This window comes from Chlorocebus sabaeus, chromosome 11 (genome assembly GCF_047675955.1).
Source record: "Chlorocebus sabaeus isolate Y175 chromosome 11, mChlSab1.0.hap1, whole genome shotgun sequence".
In the NCBI taxonomy this organism is placed as follows: domain Eukaryota; kingdom Metazoa; phylum Chordata; class Mammalia; order Primates; family Cercopithecidae; genus Chlorocebus; species Chlorocebus sabaeus.
In genome coordinates this window covers 25,754,675-25,773,570 of record NC_132914.1, presented here as the reverse complement: position 1 = coordinate 25,773,570, position 18,896 = coordinate 25,754,675, and the positions used below count along the sequence as shown (strand labels likewise).

The following is an 18,896-nucleotide window of genomic DNA, read 5'->3' as shown; positions in this document are numbered from 1 at the left end:
GCTATAAAAAAGGATGAGTTTGTGTCCTTTGTAGGGACATGGATGCAGCTGGAAACCGTCATTCTCAGCAAACTATCACAAGAACAGAAAACCAAACACCACATGTTCTCACTCATAGGTGGGAATTGAACAATGAGATCACTTGGACTCAGGAAGAGGGACATCACACACCGGGGCCTATCACGGGGAGGGGGGAGGTGGGAGGGATTGCATTGGGAGTTATACCTGATGTAAATGACGAGTTGATGGGTACTGATGAGTTGATGGGTGCAGCACACCAACATGGCACAAGTATACATATGTAACAAACCTGCACGTTATGCACATGTACCCTAGAACTTAAAGTATAATAAAAAAAATTTAAAATTTTTAAAAATTTAAAAAAAATTAAAAAATGAAAAAATAGAACACCTCCATCTTAAATAGGAGCTGGGTAAAATGAGGCTGAAACCTACTGGACTGCATTCCCAGATGGTTAAGGCATTCTAAGTCACAGGATGAGAAAGGAGGTCGGCACAAGACACAGGTCATAAAGACCCTGCTGATAAAACAGCTTGCAGTAAAGAAGCTGGTCAGAGTGCACCAAAACCGAGGTCATCCTCACTGCTACACTTCCACCAGGGCATGACAGTATACAAATGCCATGGTAATGTTAGGAAGTTACCCTATATGGTCTAAAAAGGGGAGGCACGAATAATTCACCCCTTGTTCTTCATATCAAGAAATAACCGTAAAAATGGGCACCCAGCAGCCCTTGGGGCTGCTCTGTCTGTGGAGTAGCCATTCTTTTTGTTTTTATTTTCCTGATAAACTTGTTTTTGCTTTGCACTGTGAAAAAAAAAAAAAAAAAGAATGAAAAGTATATGACTTTTAAAATCATGATAATGGCATTGTCGTTGTGTTTGAAATTATTCAATTATCTTTTAGAATTTTCTTTACTGAAATATTTATGGATGAAATACTGTGATCTCTGGAATTTGCCTCAAAATAATCCAGAGAGGAGAGGAAAATGAGCAGGGTTAGAAATAAGACATAATTGGTTATGACACATATATAAGGGTTCATCATATAATTCTACCTCTGTGTATGTTTAAAATGTTCTATAACAAAAAAAATATGAATTCAAATAAAACAAAACCATATTGACAGGAGTTGTGGAAAGAAACACAACAAATCACTAACAATGGTTACTCAGGGGAACAGGATTACCAGTATTTTTCCTTCTTTTTGCTTGTCAGTATATTATTAATTTTATTACAATGAGCATGAATCATTTATATACTTAAAATTACTTGTGGAATTTTTTTTTCTCTCTCAACTTTTAGGTTCAAGGGGTATATATGCAGGTTTGCTACATGAGTGAATTGCGTGTTGCTGAGGTTTAGTGTACAAATGATCCCATCACCCAGGTACTGAGCATAATACATGATTGGTAGTTTTTCAACCCATGCCTCCCTGCTCAAGTAGTCCCTGTATCTACTGTTCCCATGTATATATAATGTCTAACTCCCACTTAAAATTGAGAACATGCAGTATTTGGTTTTCTGTTCCTGCATTAGTTCACTTAGGATAATAGCCTCCAGCTGCATTCATGTTGCAGCAAAGGACATGATCTTGTTTCTTTTTTTGGCTTCCATGGTGTGTAGGTATCACTTTGTATTTATCCAGTCTTCTGTTGATGGGCATTTGGGTTGATTCCATGTCTGTTCTATTGTGAACAGTGCTGTGATGAACATATAAATGTATGCATCTTTCAGGTAGAATGATTTATATTCCTCCGGGTACATACCCAGTAGACAGATTGCTGGCTCAAATGGTAGCTCTAAGTTCTTTGAGGAATCTCCACATTGCTGTCCACAGTTGCTGAACTAATTTATATTCCCACCAGCAATGTGTAAGTGTTCTCTTTTCTCCATAACCTCACCGACATGTGTTGGTTTTTGACTTTTTAATAGTAGCCATTCTGACTGGTGTAAGACAGTGTCTCATTGCAGTTTTGATTTGTATTTCTCTAATAATTAGTAATGATGAGTATTTTTTTCATATATTTGTTGGCTGCATGTATGTCTTCTTTTGAGAAGTGTCTATTCATGTCCTTTGCCCATTTTTAATGGTGTTTTTTGTTTGTTGAATTGTTTAAGTTTCTCATAGAGTCTGGATGTTAGACTTTTGTCACATGCATGGTGAATATCTTCTCCCTCTCTGTACATTGTTTACTCTGTTGACAGTTTCTTTTGCTGTGTGGAAGTTCTTTAATTAGGTCCCACTTGTCAATTTTTGTTTTGTGGCAATTGCTTTTGGGAACTTATTAATAAATTATTTGCCAAGGCCAATGTCCAGAATGGTATTTCCTAGGGTTTTTGTAGTTTTAGGTCTGGAAATTTTTTAAAAAACACATCTCAAAAATAAAAATTAAAGAAAAACAGAAGTGAAAGCCCAAAATTAACTAAAAATTCTAAGTTAAACTTGTATAGTGGTTTTACATATTTGAAAAGCATATTTCCTGTGGGGCACCACCTGTGACATGTAAGTAGCTTCAGTAAATAAAGATGGTAAGTCAGCTGATAAGCTCAAAAAGAATCATTCAAGTCACTGTTAAAATATGCTGATGCAAAACAGGTACAGGGAAATTATAGCGAAATAACCAAACCCTACAGAGCAAACCTTATTCCCAAATTAGGTGGCATCCATCACATATGCAGACACAGACAGTGAGCCCCACACATGAATCATTTCCGTTTCTCTCACAATAGAAAGTTCAGATGACTTGGCGAGTCCTACCAAACATTTGAACAGGTAATTTTCAGCTTACCTTTCTGTTTTATGTCACATGCATTAAAAATATTGGTGAGTGCCTCTTCTTCACAGGCCCTGTTGATGCTGTATGTTACATCTTCTTTACCATAATCAGCTTCTTGTTTCCATCCTATTAGAAGAAAAAGTTTGTAAATCCTGATGCTTTCTGTGCTATAATGATTACTTTTCCTTTTCGTGGTTTAACAAAGAAAACCTATCACAATAAATGGCCTTCCCTTAGATATAGGGAAATACTCCCCTATATCTAAGTAATCCCATCATGATGTTCTGCTTTGTTCCGGAAACAAACATAGTTAAAACAGAAAGGGAAAGATGGATGATTCCATCCAAACTTTAATAATGTAGATTTTTTTTATTTTATTTTTTATTTTTTATTTTTTTAGTTTAGGTATTCTTAAAGTATATATGCTTATTGCTCTACTGGAAGGACAAACATTAAAAGATGAATATTTACCATGTCCATTCAGAGATAATTTTTTTACCACTGAATCCTGAGGATCAAAACACTTCAAACTTTGACCAAAAGTAGAATCAAAGTCAGGTGTTAAGGTACTAAAATTATTTTCACTACAATAGTTATTCAAATCCTTGTTAGAGAAAAACTCTGCTTTTCTGAGCTGTGACATCAAAGATGTATAATTCTTGTTGCTCTGTGACTTCAGCTTTAAGACATTTTCAGAACTTGTGAGAATAACAGAGTATGTTGCAGTCTCAGGGGAGCTGAGGTGAGAGATGGATGGGGTTCTTGGGGATGTTATTTGAGGTGATGAAATGAAGGCATCCACTTCCTCAGAACTTGACCAATGAGAGTCAGGCGTAGGAACACAAGCAGCGGTCATTTTCCTCAGTACCTCTTCAAAATCTTTCTTGGTGTTGGTCTGTGGGCTGTCAAAACTGCTAGACTGGTATTTGATAATCTGCTGAACTGGATTTGAAGTTGCTTCTCTCTTGTGGATGGCTCTAATCTTTCTACAAATGCTTTCCACTGGGTTATGCCGCTTCTCAGTTATCTTCCTTGGAGATGCCATTGTTGACTTTCCTCCAAGTATACAGATGAACTGGCTAAAGTGTAAGCAAAAGTAGATAAACATATTTAAAAGTCAGCATTTTCCTAACAATAATTTAGCAATAGGTGATTTATTTCCAAGTCAGCTTTGGAGGGATCACAACAAGATGTTCAGTTGCTCTAAGCAAATCTTCCACGCATTTAACTTTGGCCCCCAAATTTCAGGAAAATAACAGCTAACATATATAAAGTATTTATCAAGTACGAGGCATGGTACTAAGCTCTTCATACCCATCAACTCATTTCATCCTCAAAACAACTTTTTGAGATATACATTACTACTTTCTCCATTCTCTGGCAGAAGGACAATAAGCAACACACCCCAGGTCACCCCAATAAGTGCCGCGGCTCAGGCAGTCCAGCTCCAGAGGCTAGACAACCATATTGCTTTTTAGTTTTTAATAGGGCAGGTGACAATGATGGTAACAACTCTCATTTGAATACCTACCATTGGTACTGTACTGGTTGCCCTCTATTCAGAACTTAATATGCCCCATATTAGGTGTTTTATGTGTATTATGTCTAAACTTCACATAAACCCTATCAGTTGTGTGGAAATATCCCCCTTTTATAGAAAGAGAAGCTAAGACTCAAAGAGGCCAAGTAATTTGCTAATGGTCACATCTCTAAGATTTGAGTCAAAGAATGTCTGACTCCAGCATCGTTTTATTGCATAGCAAGATATATGACCTTTAAAAAAAAAAAAGAAGCATAATCTCACTTCTTGTAGTAACTCGGAAATTTGGAAATACATTCAAAATTTTCCCTAAACTAGTAAGAGTTAAAATAATACAGGCTGGGTGTAGTGGTGTGTGCCTGTAGTTCCCGCTACTCAGGAGGTAGGGGTGGGAGGGTCACTTGAGTATGGGAGGTCCAGTCTGCAGTGAGCCATGAAGGTATCACCACATGTACTCCAGCCTGGGCAACAGAGGGTTGGATGGATAGATTAGATTAGATTAGATTAGATTAGATAGATATTTTTTAAATACTCTAGGAAAATGGTTAAAATAGTTTGAATAGTTACAAAAAAAAATAGTTGAATAGTTATGGAATTACTGATTTCTAAAACTGATTTTTTAGGACATTAACAGAAATTTCCATGAATCTTTTTTTAATCCCCTAATAGAGAATGAACAATAATACAGAAATTTTAAAAGCACTATAATTGGAAGGGGTATCTAGAATTACTGGGAAGAAGAAAACACTCAAAATCCTCTGAATCTGAGTTGATCTTCCTTCAATATGATGACCACCAGTTCTAGCCAGTGTAGTTTCCACCAACAGAATCCTTTACCACTTAAGTTAATGACCATCTCTCAACCTTTACATTGCTTCCTGACAATACTCTCCTTTTCCTCTATTCAAGAATGATCTCTTGGCTGGGCATGGTGGCTCACACCTGTAATCCCAACACTTTGGGAGGCTAAGGTAAGTGAATCACCTGAGGTCAGGAGTTCGAGACCAGCTTGGCCAACATGGTGAAACCCTGTCTCTACTAAAAATACAAAAATTAGCTGGGCATGGTGGCAGGCACCTGTAATCCCAGCTACTTGGGAGGCTGAAACAGGAGAATCGCTTGAACCCAGGAGGCAGAGGTTGCAGTGCGCCGAGGTCATGCCACTGCACTCCAGCCGGGGGGACAGAGCAAGACTCCGTTAAAAAAAAAAAAAAGAATGATCTCTCAATGTGAACCCTAAAACACATTCCTCTCTTGAAATTCTAGAATCAGTTTTTAATCATGGACTCCATTCTTTCTGATCTCTCCTAGGATTTATAATTGTAACATACATTTAATTAAATGTCTTCTATTCTTGGATTATTTCCAATGTGTATACATGCCTTTTCCTCAAAAATACCTTTTAATTCTTGTACTCAAAACCATGATGTTACTTTTTCTAGATACTCAATACATTATTGTTGACACAACTGATAATCTACAATTATATATAATGTATATAATTACCAGGCTTATGGATTTATCCCACAGCTGCTGTGATTGTTGGCTCCCAACTACTTTCAGGACCACCTTTTCTGGAGAACTTCCCACCTTGAATACATAAGAGCTGCTCAGTTGCTCCAGGGGGAAGGTAGAAGTGCAGCAGTAGTAATGACAGAAGAGACTTTACCCTTGAATACAAAGCATTCCAAATGTAGAGTTGACTGACTTAGCAGGAATACATCTGACTTCCCTATGTTGAGCAAAGAGCCTTATAAAACAGTAGTTAAGGCCGGGCACAGTGACTCGCACCTATAATTCCAGCACTTTGGATGGCTGAGGTGGGTGGATCACAAGGTCAGGAGTTCGAGACCAGCCTGACCAACATGATGAAACCCCATCTGTACTAAAAATACAAAAATTAGCAGAGCGTGGTGGCACATGCCTGTAATCCTAGCTACTCAGGAGGCTGAGGCAGGAGAATTGTTTGAACTGAGGAGGTGGAGGTTGCAGTGAGCTGAGATTGTGCTGCTGTACTCCAGCCTGGGCGACAGAACAAGACTCTGTCTCAAAAAAAAAAAAAAACAACCAATAAACAAAAAACAAAAAACACCAAAACAGTAGTTAAGTATCTGTCAGTGTTCTCAATGTGAGTTGACCGTTTTTCCCTTATAGAGCCAGAAAATTTAGACACAGGTTGGGCCTGAGGTTAAAAGAGGCCCCAAAACTGGAACCTCAGGTTCCCAAATCCTGTCTACTCCTGTCACTGAATGATGATGTGGTATGCTGTTCAAGCCATAACAGTCTCGCTTTGTAGGCATTTGTAACTGACCTAGATTAATGTTCCTAGTATATAAGGCACATGTTTCGTTTTTTTTTTTTTTTTTTTTTTTTTTTTTTTTGAGACGGAGTCTGGCTCTGTCGCCCGGGCTGGAGTGCAGTGGCCGGATCTCAGCTCACTGCAAGCTCCGCCTCCCGGATTTACGCCTTTCTCCTGCCTCAGCCTCCCGAGTAGCTGGGACTATAGGCGCCCGCCACCTCGCCCGGCTAGTTTTTTGTATTTTTTAGTAGAGACGGGGTTTCACCGTGTTAGCCAGGATAGTCTCGATCTCCTGACCTCGTGATCCGCCCGTCTCGGCCTCCCAAAGGCACATGTTTCTACATGCATTTCCAAGGCATTTTTTCTCCTTTAACCATCTGTTTTCATTTATTCATTTTTGAGACAGGGTCTTGGTCCGTCACCCAGGCTGGAGTGCAGTGGTGCAATCATGGCTCACTGCAACCTCCAATTCCCCAAGCTCAAGCAATCCTCCTACCTAAGCCTCCCAAGTAGCTGGGACCACAGGCGTGCACCACCACGCCCAGCTTTTTGTATTTTTAGTAGAGACAGGGTTTTGCCATGTTGCTCAGGCTTTCTTCTACTGTCTGTTTTCTAAACTTTCCTGACTTGCCTAAGTGAACCCTGCTTGGTGGTTAAGGCTAAACCTTTTTTTGTTTGTTTGTTTGTTTGTTTTTGAGACGGAGTCTCGCTCTGTCGCCCAGCCTGGAGTGCAGTGGCCGGATCTCAGCTCACTGCAAGCTCCGCCTCCCGAGTTCACGCCATTCTCCTGCCTCAGCCTCCCGAGTAGCTGGGACTACAGGCGCCCGCCACCTCGCCCAGCTAGTTTTTTGTATTTTTTAGTAGAGACCGGGTTTCACCGTGTTAGCCAGGATGGTCTTGATCTCCTGACCTCGTGATCCGCCCGTCTCAGCCTCCCAAAGTGCTGGGATTACAGGCTTGAGCCACCGCGCCCGGCCAAGGCTAAACCTTACAAAGAGTGCACTTAAAACAATGGCTCTTCATGAGCTACCAAAGCTGCATGTGATTAACTTGTTTTGCTTTTCCTAATTAGAGCAGAACATGGTGGGAGTTTAATAAATAAGATGGGGTGATAAAGATTTCAAAATTTGTGTCATCTTCTCCATATGCAGCTTGGAAATATCTCCTGTCTCTTCTGTCTAAACCTCTTAACCTCTATTTTAATTTTAGATCCTGGTAGAAAGGATTAGCTGCAATCTGCCAGAATACTTAAAAATACAAGCCCAGTTTGCTTTGTACAGTTAACTGCCTTTGAAAAGGCATTAAGTGAAAATTAAGAATTGAAAGTGAATTGTACTAGGAGAATCAGTTGCTTGGAGTCTCTTTTAAAAGGAATTTCCCCCTTAGCGATCTTAGCTGATTATTTACTACATAAAGATGGTACACTTGTAGATATCCCAATGGAAAGAAGTGCTTCTTTTGCTTTCAAGTTCTATGAACCTCGGTTGCATTTTCCATGTTTTTTTTTTTTTTAATTATTTTTAATTTTGTAGAGATTGGTCTCTGTTGCCCAGGCTATAGTGCCGTGGCTATTTATAGGTGTGATCATAGAGCAGTGCAGCCTAGGTTCAAGTGATCCTCCTGCCTCAGCCTCCCAAGCAGCTGGGATTACCACACCTGGCTCAGTTTGTATATTTTAATTAAAATACTTTTTTTTTTTTTTTTTTTTTTTTTTTTTTTTGAGATGATGCCCCCTCTATCACCCAGGCTGGAGTGCAGTAGCACAATCTCGGCTCACTGGAACCTCCACCTCCCAGGCTCAAGTGATCCTCCCACCTCAGCTTCCTAAATAGCGAGGATCACAGGCACGTGCCACCATGCCCAGTTAACCTTTTGTATTTTGGTAGAGACGGGGTTTACCATGTTGCCCAGGCTGGTCTCGAACTCCTGAGCTAAAGTCATCCACCCACCCCAGCCTCCCAAAGTGCTGGAATTACTGCTGCGAGCCAATGTACCTAATACATTAAAGTAGTTTTAATATCCATTCCTTCAGGCAGTCAACCAATATTTATTGAATTCCTGCTAAGTGCTAAGCCCTGTGCAAATACTGGGGATATAATGATGAGGAAAATAGTATCCTAAAACTCATAGTGTGTGGAAGATACAGCTATGAACAAGTAAGCCACTAGAGCTGCCAGGTTAAATGTAGGAAGCCCAGTAAAATTTTAATCTCAGATAAACAATGACTAACTTTTTCGTGTAAGCATGCCCCCAAATGTTGCACAAGACATAGTTATACTGGAAAATTATTTGTTGTTTATTTGAAATTCACATTTTACTGGGTGTCTTGTTTTTTTTTTTTTTTTTTTTTTTTTTTTAGCTAAATCTGACAACCTGAAAAATGTCAAATAAATAATTACATAGTCAGGAGCCATGAGAACCTATAATAGGAGATTATCACAGCTTGGGAGTGAAGCTAGGGAAAAATTTAGGAGCATCTATTATGCGGCTATTAAACGCACTGCACAGAATGTTATACATATTGTTTGCTATTTCCAGGGTTATAAACAGAAAATTAAGAAGTGGAACTATAACTGTTATAGGAATTTCCACTTGGATTCATGTGAGCTAAATGTAACGTAAAATGATGTTAGAGATTATCGATACTGTGTATGTGGCTAATCTTTTTTATTTCTCCTTTTGATTGAACTATGCTTCATTGCTTTGGCTTACAGATTCGGAGTCCCATTATTATTATTGCCTCAATTGTCTTGTTCTATACAGTCAAAGCTCTTGAATCAACACTTTTCAACCATCTGCCTGATCCAAAACTATAAAGTAACAAGTAAAATCCTCTAACACATGGCAACATCTGTAAAACAAGTCTGATTTGATTCTTACCTAAAGTTATTCGTTACATATTTGATTTTCACCACTGGTGTAACTGCAGACTTCAACATCAACCTCTAAGACATCCATACTCTTTGGGACTTACAGAAATCTACATTTGTTCTGACTTCAATGAGTTCATCTACGATGTATGTATGATGAATATTGTCTAATATTTCTTATTCTTTAGGAATGTATATGTAAACAATATGACATAATTTGTGTTTATCAACATCTATATTCTTCGATCACTAAGAAAGTTCATTTTATTGCAAAGAAAAATGTATGATATATACAGAGGTACAAAAGCAGCATCCTTGAAAAAACTGGCAGATTTCAGGGTGATTCAAAAGGCTCTCTAGAAAGCTTTCTGAATCAAATTCTAATTCCAAACAGATTATGCTAACCATGTAATTATCTTTCCTGTTTTTTTCTTAAAAAATATTTCCTCCCTTTACTAAAGTTAGTTATTGAACATTAAACTTCCAAACCTTAGATCAGGCAGGCTGATTTTTAAAATCATTCAAAACTTGATTATGAAAGCTAGTCAATCATTCATAACTCACCTATGCGAGATCCTATTGGTAGTTAATTAATGCAAAATCCTTCATATATGTAAAAAATTTTAATTATGTGTGTAGACAGACAAGAGATTCCTTTTGCCAAAGCAACCCTTCACTAATGATTAGATGCCACTAAACTCTTCATCAAAACCTAAGAAGAAACATCTGTTCACCAAGACGTTCCCAGGAAACCATCTTTAGTGAGCTCAGTGGGAGGGCAGAGCACAGTTTTCTGCTTCACCGGTGAATTTTATATCTGCCAGATTAAACTGTTTTCATTCTCTTTGTGAAGACTATTTCATATGATAAAATAATAACACTTCTTCCTACCATTTCTAGGATAGATGATAGCAGCTGTTAATAAAATGATTTGCAAACCACAAGTACCAGATTTAGTAAATGCTCAGCAAGTCTGTCATCCGCAACCTTTCTGATTATTAATAAATGCAAGCTGGTATAGACTAGAACCTTGCCTCCCACCATTCAGTTAACCTTGTTATATTAAGCTTCCTGGCTGGGTCACACCAAACTTACTATAAACATCTCTTATTGGAACAATTCCTGAAATAGCAGAGTGACACGTGCTTCTGAAAACTGTTCTTCTGTCTCACTTCTTGTTATATGAAGTCTGGTTTTCTTCTCAGAGAACAGGAGAAGACCTACAATGAATCTCTAACTTTAAGAATTCAGGTGCCCCCAAGATTCTTACGGTCTACAAAACTACATCACCGTGTTTCACCAATGCACATTCCAAACGACCGAGCCTGAAAATGACAGGGCTAATTTAAATTTCCAAAAGCTCCATTGAAAACAATTTGAGATTTGCCTGTGGTGATGGCAACATATCTGGGGAATGAATCTAACTTTATCATTCTCAGCTACCCATCTTTTTTCCCTATTTGTAGAGTTTTTCTTTCCAGATTTGTTTCAAGTTTTCAGTTAACTCTGTTGAACCCCTAATACAGACCGATTGGAGGTTTGTCCCTTTTGCCACAAGCATTTTGAGGTTGAGGGACAACAGAACAGCCTACATCTAATATTGCTTTTCCCTTGTTAGGGCGGTACTTTCTTGGCATTCGATGACTAAAGGCCAGCATCAGCCAAAGTCTAATTATTTAGTGGGGGAGAACTCACCACCGTATTTTCGCTTGACTTTCCCAGCGCTCCAAGAACCATCTGAGAACTGGGAAGAGAGAGTGGAGACCTACAGGTCAGATGACGTGGGTGGAGCCCTTTTCTACAGAGTGGCTTGGGCTGAGGTAAAAGAAGCTGGAGAAGAGAGTACTGATGCACTGCACCTGCCTAGGTTGGAATTAAGATACTAATCACAGTAGCAGTGCCGGGAAAGATGCGTAGGAAGGATGAAGATGACAGGCACCATTTTGGTGTGCTCCCCACCACAGCAATAACAGAAAAATAGTCCGGGTGCAGTGTCTCTCACCTGTAATCCCAGCACTTTGAGAGGCTGAGGTGGGAGGATTGCTTGAGCCCAGGAGTTTAGGACTAGCCTGGGCAACATGGTGAGACCCCCATCGCTACAAAAAACAACACACTAAATCTCACCCTAAGTATACTCTCTAATCAGATGAAGGAAAATTATTTTTAAGTTAAATCTCATACTTGTTTTTTTTTTTGGAAATGGAATCTTGCTTTGTTGCCCAAACTTGAGTGCAGTGGCCTTATCTCAGCTCACTGCAACTTCTGCCTACGGAGCTCAAGCCACTCCCTCACCTCAGCTTCCCAAGTAAGTGGGATGACAGGGGCGTGCCACCACAGCCAGCTAGTTTTTGCATTTTTTGTAGAGACAGGGTTTTGTTATGTTGCCCAGCCTGGTCTCAAGCTCCTGAACTCAAGCGATCTACCTGCCTCATTCTCCCAAGGTGCTGGGATCACAGGTGTGAGCCACTGTGCCCGGCCTGGTCATCATCTTTTCTATCACCAGCTGAGAGCGAAGGGGAGTCAAATACTGGGGAATAAGAACTGGGGCTCTGAGTTTAAATAACCTGAGTTCAAATCCCAGTTCTGCTGCTTACTAGCTTTGTGATCTTGGACAAATTATTTAACTATATGTGCTTCAGTTTCTTCATCTGTAAAACTGCATCAATATCATGCAATGACCAGGTGGGTGTGCTGCAGGGGTTAAATGAGGTAATACACAGACGGCCCTCGGAACCGTGTAGCACATTCTGAGCTCTCGGTCATGTTGTTATGATGCACTTTCTGAAACTCCTTTAACTTATCCAATACTAGATGTCCTCTTAAAGCACCAAATAGCACCTAGAAAGAAATGACCAAGTAACCTGCTCCTCTCATTAGATTTGCTGTGTTTAATTTCCCATGAAATAACCTATTATAACATCCATACTTGCGATCTGCTTATCAATCCACAGATACTGAAACTAGCAACACCCAGAGACATTTCCCTCCTAGTCATAAAGGAAGCCAGCAGCAGAGCCAGAAATAATATTCAAATTCTGGATCCACTAGACCACATCGCCTGACAAATTACATGCTTACTTCCTGCTTCAGGTGAGTCTGTTATACCTGATGTTTCTCAGAGCAGTGAAAGGAATAACCTGAACAATCAATTCCAACGGACCTGTAATGAATTGCATTAACATGTTATTTCATTACTTATGTAATATTACCTCCTGACAGTTCTAATAAGGTACTCACAATGCTGGGTTCTCTGCCCACTGGGAGCAAACAAGGGAACGTGCAGACGCTGGATAGCGTACGATGGATGTCTGCAACTCTTGTACCTACCCCTGAACGCCGCGAGAAATATGCCGTCTCTACTGAAACAGCTTTTCCAACCCTGAGCACGTTTAGTGAACACAGAAAAGAGTGTAAAGGGGTCAGATGCAGACTTTACAAAAAGAAACCCAAGATGGAGATTCATGTTCGATTATATACTGCAGGAAGGGTTCATAACAACATAGTCGTTTACTTGCCAAGTAATCCGAAAGCAACTAATTAGGAACCTGTAACAGATGCCAATCCCAGTTTTCAAAATGGCGTTTCAAGGAAATTAAATCTTATCATGTAAATAGGTCAAGAAATCCGTTTAAATAACATCTGCTTCTCCCTAGGTAATCTTCAATGTTGATAGACTATCAGGCCAGTAGTTTTAAATACGTGTTGGAGCTCCAGGATTAATCTCTGGTTGATCCGAGGGAGTCACTTTGTCTAACCAAATATAAATGAGGTGGGAAGTATATGGTTGAGAGGCACTATTAGAAGAAAGGGGCCAGGTGCAGTGGCTCATGCCTGTAATCCCAGGTCTTTGAGAGGCCCAGGCAGGTGGATCGCTTGATCCCACGAGTTTGAGACCAATCTGGGCAACATAGAGAAACCCCAACTCTACCAAAAATACAAAATTAGCCAGGCGTGATGGCGCATGCTTGTAAACCCAGCTACTCAGGAGGCTGAGGCAGGAGAATCGCTTGAATCCAGAAGGCGGAGGTTGCAGTGAGCCAAGTCATTGCACTCCAGTCTGGGCAAAAAGAGTGAAACTCCGTCTCAAATAAAATAAAATAAAATAGTAAAATATAAATTAGCCACGCATGGTGGCACGCACCTGTAGTCCCAGCTGCTTGGGAGGCTGAAGTGGGAGGATCAGGCTTGAGCCTGGTAAGTTGAGGCAGTAGTGAACCAATCGAGATTGCACCACTGTGCTCCAACTCCAGCCTGGGTGACAGAGCAACATCCCATCTCAAAAACAACAATAACAGAAACAAACAAGCAAACAAACAAAGGAAAGAAAAGAAGAAAACCAGATAATGGAATCCTTCCCCTGCAGTATATGCATGGCCAAACATAACTTTTATTTTTCAAAACCCACTCTCTGTAAAATGCACTATTTATTTCTCATAATATACTCTTTAATGTGCTTATATTCTAGCTGTCATTGTCTTTAAATTGCCTTTTTAATGGATTGTTATTATTATTTGAGACAGATTCTGGCTCTGTTGCTCAAGCTGGAGTGCAGTGGTGTGATCTCGGCTCACTGCAACATCTGCCTCCCTGGTTCAGGCAATTCTCATGCCTCAGCCTCCCGAGTAAGTGGGACTACAGGTGTGCGCCACCATGCCCAGCTAATTTTTGTATTTTTAGTAGAGACAGAGTTTTACTACGTTGCCCAGGCTGGTCTCGAACTCCTCAAGTGATCCGCCTGCCTTGGCTTCCCAAAGTGCCTGTGCCTGGCCTTTTAATTGGACTTTAATGAGCAAATGCAGTGTCTTCAGAAAGCCTTTTATTTTTATTTTAATCAGCCTGTGTAATGCTATGACAATTTTCATATAAAGATGCTGTCTCGGAAAGAAAAGAATTGGGAATTTGAATGATCTATGGCTTCCGTTCCAAAAAGGAGTACCTCAGAAGTAATTACTTTGAAAGAAAAAGTGATAATTTTTTTTGGAGAAAGGGGGAAATGAAGCAAGGCCCTGAATGTATTACCAAGATGCATATTACACTGAATGAAATCATCCGTTGCCCTTCCAGATCTACCCCGTGGGTGCAGAGCAAGAGCGACCCATCTTTGTTCAGCATCCCGGGAGACCGGCCTCTATTGACAGCATCAGTCTGGCTCCTTTGCCCTCTGATTCCCATTGAATGTGGCCAGTGGGAGGCCCCAGCAGATGGAAGGCCAGGAGGAGGAAGGGCCTGCAGCGTTTATTCTCCTGGTTCCCACCCTGCCAGGCGTCTGTCTGACAGTAGCTCACGCTTTTCCACAGCTCCTGTCAGGTGGCCTCTCCTAAAGTGACAGTGCTCACTTGGTTCTGTAAGTGTTTTCTCCATTGCCTCTTGCCAGGGAGGGTAATGGCTTCCTAAAGCCAGATGCCAGCACCTGAGGGTGTGCACTACCCCGTGCTGTTTCCCTTAACCCTGCCTACACCTTCAAGAATTGAAACTCCTTGCAGCCTCCCTTTTTTAAAAAAGGTACTATCGATTTCCTAAAGGACCATGAGTGATATACACTCAGAGATTCTTTTGTCATGTTACTTTCCATATCTCAATATGGTTGTTATCCACATTATACAAAGAACATAATACCTACCTTAAATTTTTAATATTTTATCTTTATTCTTCAACTCTGTGTAGCATTTCCTTCTGGTTAAGAACATGCAGATAATCCAAATAAACAGATTTGACTAAAAGAAAAAAAACTCTCCAAACTTTCATGTAATTTTTTTTTTTTTTTGAGTTGGGGGTCTCTGTCACCCAGGCTATAGGTGCAGTCACGGCTCACTGCAGCCTCGACCTCCTGGATTCAAGCCCAATCCTCCCACCTCAACCTCCTGAGTAGCTGGGACTACAGCCTTGCTACACCTAGCTAATTTTTGTATTTTTAGTAGAGACCGGGTTTCACCACGTTGCCCAGGCTAGTCTCAAACTCCTGAGCTCAAGAGTCTACCTGCCTTGGCCTCCCAAAGTGTTGAGATTACAGTCATGAGCCACCAAACCTGACTAGTTTTAAAAGTTTGCTAGCTGATGCCAAATTGGTTTCCATAGAGGTTGTACCAATTTACAGTCTCACCAACAAACTGTGAGCCTGCCTGTTTCCCCACACCCTCACGAACACAATATGTTGGTCTTTGCCAATCTGATAGGTGAAATATAGTATCTCATTATTTTAATATGCATTCCTCAAGGGGCGTGGTGACACACAACTGTAATCCCAGCATTTAGGGAGGCAGAGGCAGGAGGATAGCATGAGTTCAAGATCTGCCTGGGCAATATAGTGAGACCCCCCAATACGCCACGAAAAGGATAAAAAAAAAAAGACCAAAAAAAGTGTAATTTGCAATTTCTCTCCTTACAAATATGGTTTCATGTGTTGAAAGCCATTTGTATTTCCATTTCGATGTTTTATTTGTTTATATGCTTTGGTCGTTTTTCAGTGGCGCTTGATTTTATCAACACACAAAAACTCTTTATATATTACAAGACTTAGTCCCTTGTAGGATATGTTACAAATACATTTTTACCAGGGGTTATTTGTCTTTTTTGTTTATGGTGTTTTTGCCACACAGATTTTTAAAAATACACAGTCAAATTTCAATCTTCTTTCATATACCTTCTAAGTTTGTGTTAGCCTTAGAAAAGCTTTCCTGACTCCAAAATCACAAAGACATTCTCCTCTGTTTTTCTCTAGTGTCTTTGATTTAATACATTTGGAATTTATCTTTGTATAGAGAGATGAAACTATACCTTCATTATTTTTCAGACGGCCAGCCAATTTTCCCCAGGAAATTACCCTACAGATATACTTGCACATATTTACCAAGAAAAATGTAAAAATACACTTAATTTACTAATGTTTGGAATGGCAAAATATTTAAAATAACCTTACCGTCTATCAACAGAGGACTGGTTACATAAATTTCTGTTTATTTTACACAGTGGAATAAAATAGAGCTGTTTAAAAGAAAGATGTTCTGTAAGTGCCAACGTGGAATCCCAACATGATGGGCTTGTTTATAAATTAACCCTAAGCTGAAGAGTGGCACTTACAGCATTTCTGATTGAAAACACAAAACGGTAGGCCGGGCGCAGTGGCTCACGCCTGTAATCCCAGCACTTTGGGAAGCCGAGGCAGGCGGATCACAAAGTCAGCAGATCGAGACCATCTTGGCTAACATGGTGAAACCCCGTCTCTGCTAAAAATACAAAAAACTAGCCGGGCATGGTGGCGGGCGCCTGTAGTCCCAGCTACTCGGGAGGCTGAGACAGGAGAATGGCATGAACCCGGGAGGCGGAGCTTGTAGTGAGCTGAGATTGCGCCACTGCACTCCAGCCTGGGCGATGAGCAAGACTCCACCTCAAAAAAAAAAAAAAAAAAAAAAAAAAGAAAGAAAGAAAGAAAGAAAGGAAAGAAAGAGAGAAAGAAAGAAAGAAAGAAAGAAAGAAAGAAAGAAAGAAAGAAAGAAAATGAAAACACATACAATACAAACACAAAACATAACAGACACACACATAAATGCAGAAGAAACTGGACACAATGATAACCTTGAAATAGAAAATTGAGGAACTAGAGGACTGGGGTAGAAGAAAGAGTTAATTCTTTCTGTATATTTTTGTACCATATTCATGTACAAGATCATCTATTTAAATTCACAAATAAGGAAAAGAAAATTATAGATTTTTTAAAACTGAAGGTATTATGTTTATGTCTGGGTGGCTGATTCATGATCACACAATACAGATTTGTAAGATGGTGTCATTTACAGTATTGAAGCCTGCCCATTAGTTCTGCAAAACAGTCTTTATACATGTGAAACTATGGATAAGTAGCACCCTCTGCTGGTAACTAGTTGGAAGTCATTAATAAACCTACCTATGATTTATCTTATTCTCAATTTTGTGATTACTGGTTCGTGAGCGCCAATTGTGTATCATGAGAAAGATTTAAAATAAATAAATAAATAAATAAATAAATAAATAAGACCGGCCACAGTGGCTCATGCCTGTAATCCCAGCACTTTGGAAAGCCGAGGCAGGTGGATTGCCTGAGCTCAGGAGTTCGAGATCAGCCTGTGCAACATGGCGAAAACCCCACCTCTACTAAAAATACAAAAATTAGCCAGGCGTGGTGGGTGCATGCCTGTAGTCCCAGCTACTCAGGAGGCTGAGGTGGGAGGATTGCTTGAGCCAGAGGAGGTCAAGGCTGCAGTGAGCTGTGATCGTGTCACTGCACTTGAGCCTGGGTGACAGAGTGAGACCCTGCCTCAAAAAAAAAAAAAAAAAAAAAAAAAAAAGATAATATTCGGTATCATAATATTTAAAATGTCACTGTGGGGACTTTTTTTAAGTTACAAAAATCACACATTTTAGTCGCAGTCCACAATTCCAGTGCCTTAACTCTTGTCTGGGTACTGAACTCTATTTTGATGATGTGGGAACATTAATGATAAAATAAGAACTTTTTAACAATAGTCGCAACTTACAATTGTCACCAATGTGTATCAAAGTAAGCATTATTGTATGTGTTTGCCTTGTCTGTCTGCATATTTTCATCATGCCCATCACCATTATAATTCATCCATTCAACAAATACTGAGTACTTGGTAGTAACAGGCATGTTGTAGTGCTAAGGACAAACAGCGAACAAAACAGACAAACTTCCTGCTCTCATACAGCTTACTTTTCACAGGGGGAGACGGAAAATTAACATAATAGGCCAAAAAATATAGCTTGTTACGGGCTGATAAATGCCAAAGGAAAAACATAAAAATACAAAGAATGAGTTGGGTGGGAGGTTTGCAGTTGTAGGAGACAGGGTAGCCCAGGAAGGGCTCTCCAGGAGGCACATTTGAATAAAGACCTGAGGAAGTGAAGGAACTGGGCAGAAGACACCCGAGAAAATGTATTCAGGCAGAAGGAAGGGCAGATGCACAGGACCTGAGGTGCAAGTGTGCCTGGACATGGCCAAGAAACAGCGAGGAGGTCAGCGTGGCTGGAGTGACCTGAATGCAGAAGAGAGTGGCAGGAAATGAGGGCGGAGCACTAATGCCAGGGGAAAATTATACAGGATCTTAGGGTTATAGGACATTGGCCTTTGCTCTAAGGGAGATGGGATGCCTCTGGAGAATTTTAAGCAGAAAAGAATTGTGCTCTGAATAAACGAATAAACTGAAGAGAGTCTGAAGAGAGTTAATGGCAGAAATAGCGAGACAAGTTAGACGTTTACAGCAATAATCCAGGGCCAGGCACAGTGGTTCATGCCTGTAATCCCAACATTTTGGAGGCCAAGGTAGGAGAATCATTTGAGCCCAGGAGTTTCAGACCAGCCTGGGCAACATAGTGAGACCCCATCTCTGCAAA

General features: G+C 40.1%; 1 protein-coding gene across 1 annotated transcript in view; it reads right to left on the bottom strand.

Moving 5' to 3' along the window:
• The window catches only part of IRAG2 (inositol 1,4,5-triphosphate receptor associated 2), a 113,728-nt gene extending 102,480 nt beyond the window's left edge, over positions 1-11,248 (bottom strand). The window contains exons 1-3 of the mRNA XM_073020553.1: positions 11,205-11,248; positions 3,272-3,879; positions 2,813-2,926 (exon numbers count right to left, since the gene is read on the bottom strand). Coding sequence (XP_072876654.1) covers positions 2,813-2,926; positions 3,272-3,845 — 688 coding nt within the window. The 5' untranslated portion in view covers positions 3,846-3,879; positions 11,205-11,248. The remainder of the gene's footprint in view (positions 1-2,812; positions 2,927-3,271; positions 3,880-11,204) is intronic.
• Between the last annotated feature and the right edge of the window lie 7,648 nt (positions 11,249-18,896).